This window comes from Hyaena hyaena, unplaced genomic scaffold (genome assembly GCF_003009895.1).
Source record: "Hyaena hyaena isolate Hyena2069 unplaced genomic scaffold, ASM300989v1 scaffold_34, whole genome shotgun sequence".
Taxonomy (NCBI): domain Eukaryota; kingdom Metazoa; phylum Chordata; class Mammalia; order Carnivora; family Hyaenidae; genus Hyaena; species Hyaena hyaena.
In genome coordinates, this window is record NW_024080665.1 from 3,370,418 (window position 1) to 3,377,319 (window position 6,902).

The 6,902-nt window shown below is 56.9% G+C and overlaps 1 protein-coding gene across 1 annotated transcript in view; it reads left to right on the top strand.

Annotated features, from left to right (window-relative positions):
- Window positions 1–6,902, top strand: part of MYO7A (myosin VIIA) — a 69,110-nt gene that overhangs the window by 2,837 nt on the left and 59,371 nt on the right. The window contains exon 2 of the mRNA XM_039228709.1: window positions 1,813–1,926. Coding sequence (XP_039084640.1) covers window positions 1,813–1,926 — 114 coding nt within the window. The remainder of the gene's footprint in view (window positions 1–1,812; window positions 1,927–6,902) is intronic.

Here is a 6,902-nt window from a genome sequence, read left to right on the forward strand (position 1 = left end):
CCCCCCCCCCCCCCCCCCCCCGGCTAGAGGCACGCTGCCTTTCCAATCGGTTCATGGCTCTGTCCCCAGAGCTAGAAGGGGACCGGCCTGCAGTGGGCTCTCCATAAATACATGCAGAATGAATGAATGCGCTCTTCGGGAATTGAGGAGGAGAGGGAAGAAGGAGGGGAGGCGGAGAGGGGTTGGAAGGGCTGCAAGTTGCTCTGGGTCTGGACAGACAGGTGGGAAGGTGGGAGGGCAGCGGGCAGGTGGAGATGAGCACTGTGAGCAGGTGGGGCAGGTGGTCCTCAGCCTGGAACTGGGAGCTTGGGTAGGTGGGGGTGTCAGGAAGCGCATCTTGAGTGTGGGACATGGTGACATGGGGCGCCTCACGGAAGCAGGCAGCCCCGGCAGGCACACTTCACACCCACAAGTGAGTTCTCCTCTCCAGAGGCTGCCTAATGTTTCCTCCTTTTTCTGGGAGAAAGCTGGGGTTTGGAGCTAACCTGCCTCGGGCGTGTGTAACCTCCCACGAAGTGGCAGCCATGGCTAAGGAAGAGTTGATGCCAATGGGAACGAACAGTAGGAGTCTGAAGCAGTGCAGACTTGGCCTTGAGACTCACTAAGCCCATCCCTCAGAGGCGTGTGGCAACTGAGACTCAAGTCAGTCAGCGACTTGTCCACGGCCCAGCCTGGGGAAGCCTGGGACCCAGGTTTCCGACTCTCAGCCCACGTGGTTTCCGCTGGGTCATTCCCAGGGGTGAGGTTCATTGCCCTCTGTTTTATCAGCTGTTCTATTTCTAACTGCTGCTTGGTGAGTTAGTTTTATCAAGACGTCTGTGTTCTCTCATGCTTCTGGGGAATCCTCTTACTAGGATTAGAATAACATCTAAACTCTTACCTGCAGGCCAGTGAGAGTCGATGGTGCTGGAGCTTGCCCACCTCTGTGACTGCCGTCGCCCAGCCCATCGGTGTGCCTGGCCCCTTCACTGTCCTCCCCTCTGTCTTCAGTGATCAATTGTGTGAACGTATTTGCTCAATTGTTTTCTGTCTCTTCCCAACTGGAATGTGGACTCCGTGGTCACTGCTGGATCCCTGGCATTTAGATCAATCAGTGCCTTATATTCAGTAGGTGCTCAATACATGTTTGTGGAATGTATCAGTGCTGAAAGTGGTTGTTCTAAATCCATTTCTCTGACTCTGGGTTTCAGGTTTGGGTTCCATGTGCCTTCACTGGGTGTGTGGTGAGGGCAGGGGACACCAGTGTGACACCCTCCCGCTCAAGGTCAGGGCTCTCCCCCACAAGCCGGGAGGTGGTGTGGTAGAACTCATATCACAGGGCCCAGCACAGAGCAGTGTCACTGTGAGGAAACCCACACCCGTGACTATGAGACTTGACCCCAGAGGTGATGGAGACTGTTTGGGTGTCCTGTGGGGATGCCTCCCTTAAGACAGAAGGGAAGTGGTTTGGGTGGCTTGGTGTTTCTGCCTGAGCTGCGACAGATTTGCTGTACGTGTGTGGGGTTGTAGAGCCTTGGGGAGAGCCAGGCGCTGGACAGCTCTGGATTTGAAGCTGTCCAGCTGTGTGCTCTTGACTTCCCCTCTCTGAGCCTCTGCTTACCTATCTGTGAAATGGGGACAGTAATGGCTGTTACAGAGGAGGGATTGAGGACATTGCATCAGTGCCTGGCCAGGGGCCTGACACCAAATGGTCCCAGCAAGTGCCAGCTCCCCTTCCTTCCCTCTCCTGTGGTTAGCACGGGAGCCTCTGGGGGTAGGAGGACTGAGGCACAGGATCCCCCTCCCTGCTCACCTGGCCTCTCTCATCCACAGGGGGACTATGTCTGGATGGACCTGAGATCTGGGCAGGAGTTTGATGTGCCCATCGGAGCCGTGGTGAAGCTCTGTGACTCTGGGCAGATCCAGGTGGTGGACGATGAAGGCAATGTGAGTAGCCCCCTACCTCCCCTGCCCTTGCGGGAAGACACAGGCTGCCAGGCAGGGACCAGGTAGTAACCTCAAGGGGGTGGAGGCAGTACCTGTGACCCTACCCCTGCCTCTCGGGCACCCCCTCGTCCGTGGAGCTTTCCCACGGCCTCAGTGAGAGAGTGCCTCCCCTCTGCACAGGCTGCTGGCTCTGTTTCCATAAGCGCTCCGTCTGTTCTGCATAGTGTTAGAGATGGGTGTGTGGAGGGCACGCGTGTGTGCGCGGTGGGACAGGGCGTGGTACCAGCCTGGAGCCTCCACAGGGGTGCTGAGTCAGACTGGATTCAGATCCCATCCTGCCCGCTTATTAGTTGTGCAACCTCCATCAAGTCCCCTTCCCTTCCGAGCTTTGGTTTCCCCCTCTGTAAAATGGAGACAGTAATAGCTGTGTCACTGGATTGTTGACTCAGAAGTTGGATCCCATGTAGAGAACACCTCAGTGACGTCAGTCTAAAAATGCCCATGGTCTTGCTCTATTGGATTATGGCGTCCTAGGAATTCATTGTTTGCCTTGGCACTGCCATGGGAGTCCATCTAACAGGTTAACCCTTTACTTCTCGTGGCCCTGAAGGACAGGGACCTAGGAGGTGCAGGTTCTGTGGGGAGTGGGAGTGGGAGTGGGGAGGGATGGAAAAGTATAAAGTCGGGGCCCTGTGCTGGAGAAGGCAGGTAGCCTGGAGGAGGGCCCCTGGGGGAAGCACATGTGTACTAGGCTTGGGGATGTGGTACTGAGAGCAGCGTCCCAGCTTAGCAGGGACATGAGGGACCCAGGGAGGCTCAGTCCCACTGTAATTTGGGTTGTGCCTGGTGCTGGGGACTATGGAGCTAGAACCAAGTTTCTGTCTTGGGTTCCTAGAATGCTGAGGGCAGACGAGGGTGCAGGACAGGGAGCAGAAGGCTCTTCTGGGGGCAAGGGCGGGCTCAGGAGCCAGGGGCCAGGTCCTGGACACCGGGGCCAGGCGCATCCCTGTTCCTCCAGGTCTTCAGGGTCACCCCCGTGGGGTACGCAAAGTCCTTTGGCCCAAGCTCTGTCTTTGGGTCCTCGCAGCACCTGTGAAAGGCAGGGAGGGCAGCCAGTGTTACCCCAGGGGGAAACCGCGGCAGAGAGGGAGCGCCAGGCCTGGTCACACAGCTAGTAAGTGGTGATGCTGGGATTCGCACCCAGGATCTCTGGCCTCCACGTACGCATCTCCTCTCCCAATATCTCGGTGGCGACTCCAGGGCTCAGACTCTGTGAAACCACACTTTGTCCCTGGGCTTCAGAACCAGAGTGCCTGCACCGTCATTCTGGTGGCTATGGTTCTAGGGCCTTCGAGGAAGCCACTGTGAGGTCTCAGCCAGAGAAGGGGGCGCAGGTTCAGCTGCAGCACAGGCAGGGCCCACATACGCGCCCGCAGCCCCCAGGCGGGACCCGGGCACCGGGCCTGCAGGCTTACATTTCACCCGGGTCCTGTTGCACGTCAGATGGTGTCCCGTAACCATGTCACTGGATCCCAGAGCTCCCCTCCCACCTGCTCCCACTAAAGACCCGAGTGCGGGGGCTGCAGGTGGGGAGGGATGTGGCCGGCCGGCAGGCTGGCTGGGAGCAGGTCAGGGCGTCTGGTTTGCCTCAACGGCATTGGACCCAGGGCTTCTGGCCTTTTCTTTTGGGGGCTTTCCCACTCTCATTCCTACTTCCCTGACTTGACCTCTCTGACTTCTAAGATCCCCTTAACCTGACAGCAGGGACCAGGCAAAATCACATCTGGTTCCCCTGAGACCCCACAAGACATCTGTCCAGAGAGGGTTCTCTGAATGAACGAATGAATGAATGAATGAATGAATGAAAGCTTATGGTTCCAGTCTTCACTGAGATTCTAACATTCTGCCTTTGCCCAAGCTGTTCCCATTGCCAGATGCACCCTTCTTTCTTTACTCTACAGAGCATGTGGTCCCCGTCCTTCTAAAGTCAGTACCAGGCCAGGTCTTCTCCAGATGTGTCCCCAGTCCCTGGGATTGGCCATGTTCATTCTCTCTCTCTCTCTCTCTCTCTCTCTCTCTCTCATTCCTTCAGGGCCAGGTCTCAGTTCGTGCCCTGGTTACACTTTGGTCTGTGTTACAGGTGCCTGTGGACATTGACCTGAGGGGTACTGACCTCAGTTGAGAGTCCCCCTTGTGCGGGAAAGGGCTGGGGAGAGGCTCAGTTCTGCCGTTGAACTGGGCAAGCCACTTTATCACTTGAGTGTGACTCCTCGCTATTAAATGGGGCTGGTAATTCTGTTACGGGATGTGATGAGGAACAAAGGAGAACATAGATCTCCTCTGTCAAACCAGAAAGCATTAGAGTAAATAATACCCAGTCCTGGTTGAGCACTTAATTACCAGGCAGCAGCACTTTTTAGACATGGTGGCAGTAAAATAAAAGTTGACCTTTAGTGTATCACTTAACTCCCCCAACGTCCCCAAGAAGGAGGGACTGTTATTCCAACTCCCATTTCATAGATGAGGTCATGGAGGCTCAGGAAATCCAAGTGGCATGCACAGGGCTTACAGGGTCACACGGTGGCTGCGCTGCCTCTTACCTCTGTGTGAACCACTGGGGTTCAGATGATGGGGGCCAGAGGCTGGGGTCAAGCGGGGGAGGCAGTCAGCCTGCCCAGGCATCCTCCCTGCTCTGGCCTGCATCAGAGTCAGTGGGCAGGGACCAGGCAGAGGGAATTTTCCAACTGGATCAGCTTGTATCAAGAAACAGGATAAAATGGGAGGGAGGAATGTTCCGCTCAGGACTGGAAAGTCCAGGTGGGTTCTTCGATCTCCCCATCCGGCCCATTCATGCCTCGGGGAGGGCCGTGAGGGCCTGACCTGGATGGAACTGTTTCCGGCCCAGGAGGTGCCCGGAAATGCCAGGGCAGTCGGAGTCGTGGGCTATGGCTAGCCCTGCCCCTGATCCCTCTGAGGGCCTTGTGCAGGCCACCTTCCAACTCTGACCCTGTGTTCTCAGGTGAGGCGAGAGGGTGGGAATAAGGGACGGGTAGGGTCTCTCCCTGACTAGGATTCCTGCTTTTTTAAAATTTGTTTTTACACTTATTTAGTTTTGAGAGACAGAGGCAGAGCACGAGTGGGGGAGGGGCAGAGAGAGACACACACAGAATCCGAAGCAGGCTCCAGGCTTCAAACTGTCAGCACAGAGCCTGACACTGGATTCGAACCCACGAACCGTGAGATCATGACCTGAGCCACAGTCAGACGCTTAACTGACTGAGCCCCCTAGGCACCCCCCCCAGGATTCCTGCTCCTAATTTAGAACTGGTCCAGTAATCACCAGTTATCCGTGTGTCCCCCAGATTCCCTGCCACATCATTTGTGTCTGGCCCCCGTATGAGGCACTGTGGACCCAGGATACGGAAGACACAGAGCCTGACCTCCACGAGCCCCCAGTCTCTGGGCACGTTGGGAGGTCAGGACTGCATTGAGACAACGGCAGCCCAGTGGGACCACAGCGTCGCGGTGGGGGTCCCAGGCAACGTGAGAGCCCGGAGGGGGTCCTGACGTGGACCGTGGTGGAGGCGAGGGGACAGGCACAGTGGAGCGTGTGACAGTGGGCAGCATTGGCAGCAAAGGCTTTAGGAGCTGGGAAAACTTTGAGTGGGGCCTCCAAGGCAGGGTGGAAAGGCAGTAAGGGGAACAGCATGAACAAGGCCACAGAGGCACTTGGGGAAGTGGTGACCAACCTTCTCTGGCTCGGAACGACAGTGGGGTGCTGGAGCAGAGGCCCACAGTCCCCATGTCTACCCTTAAATGCCAGGCTGAAGGGTGTGGGGGAGCAGGGAAGGGCTCCAAGCCCCAGAGTGATGGGCTCAGACAGGTGCTTGAGGAAACCCCCAGGGGGATGCAGGATTGCAGGGCAGAGCTGGGGGTGAGGCGGAGGGTGGCAAGGCCCGGGGAAGAGATGGCCGTCTGGATTGGGGAGGGGCTTGAGGTCGGCGAGGAAGGCACTGCTCAGTCAACAGCAGCCCTTCAGAGGGTTGAGTGAGTAGGACAGTGACCAGTTGGATCGGGGATGGGACAGGATGAGGGGCTGAGGCCCCAGGTTCCCGCTAGTGACTAGCCGTTGGGGTTGGTTATCCCAGAGGGCCCTCCAGAGCAGAAGGGGGTATGAGAGAACATGTGTGCACCACACCCACTTGCCAAGTCTGAGGGCCTGGGCTGGGTGGTGGCGGAGGGGTCTCCTCCTCCCCTGTTCCCAAAAGTCAAGCTCCTGAAGGTCCCCGGGTTCTGGCATTTGGGAATAGGGAGGGGCCCCCAGAGGGCTGCGGGGCTCACTCAGGCTGCAGCCACAGCCCAGGGCACAGTTCAAACTCTCCCCTCCTTGAGATGCTAGGGTTGTGAGGAGAAAGTGCTGGAGACCACCTCGTGGAAGGAAGGAAGGAGCTGCGGGTTTGTTGAAGCTGCCAATGCTATTGCCCAGATGGACCACCGGAAGCCCCACCTCCCCAGGAGAAGATATTACAGGGGAGCACAGGGAGAGCCACAGGGCAACCGGTCTCCTAGTTTCTGCATCAGCTCACACACACTGAAAATTCACCCCTGCTTCACATTCATCCATGAGCCTTGTGAGCTATATCCCAAACAGACCCACTTCTCCCGTCTCCACTGCTACAGCCCTGCCTTCGTCAGCCTCAGGGGCTTTGCTTTTGCTGTTCCCTGGGCCTGGAACGCCCTCTCCCTACATCTTCAGGGGGCTCTTTCTCATCATTCAGATCTCGGCTCAAATGTCACCTCCTCGGAGAGGTAGTTCCTGACCACCCTAAGGTAGTCTCTCCCTTATCTCTATCCCATAGGCCTGTTGATTTATTCTTGGCACTATCTGAAATTGCTTTTTGTGTAATTTGAAACCAGTCTAATTCCAGCGATTACATTTCCCACTTCATCCTGCAAAGAGACTGGGGGGGGGGGGG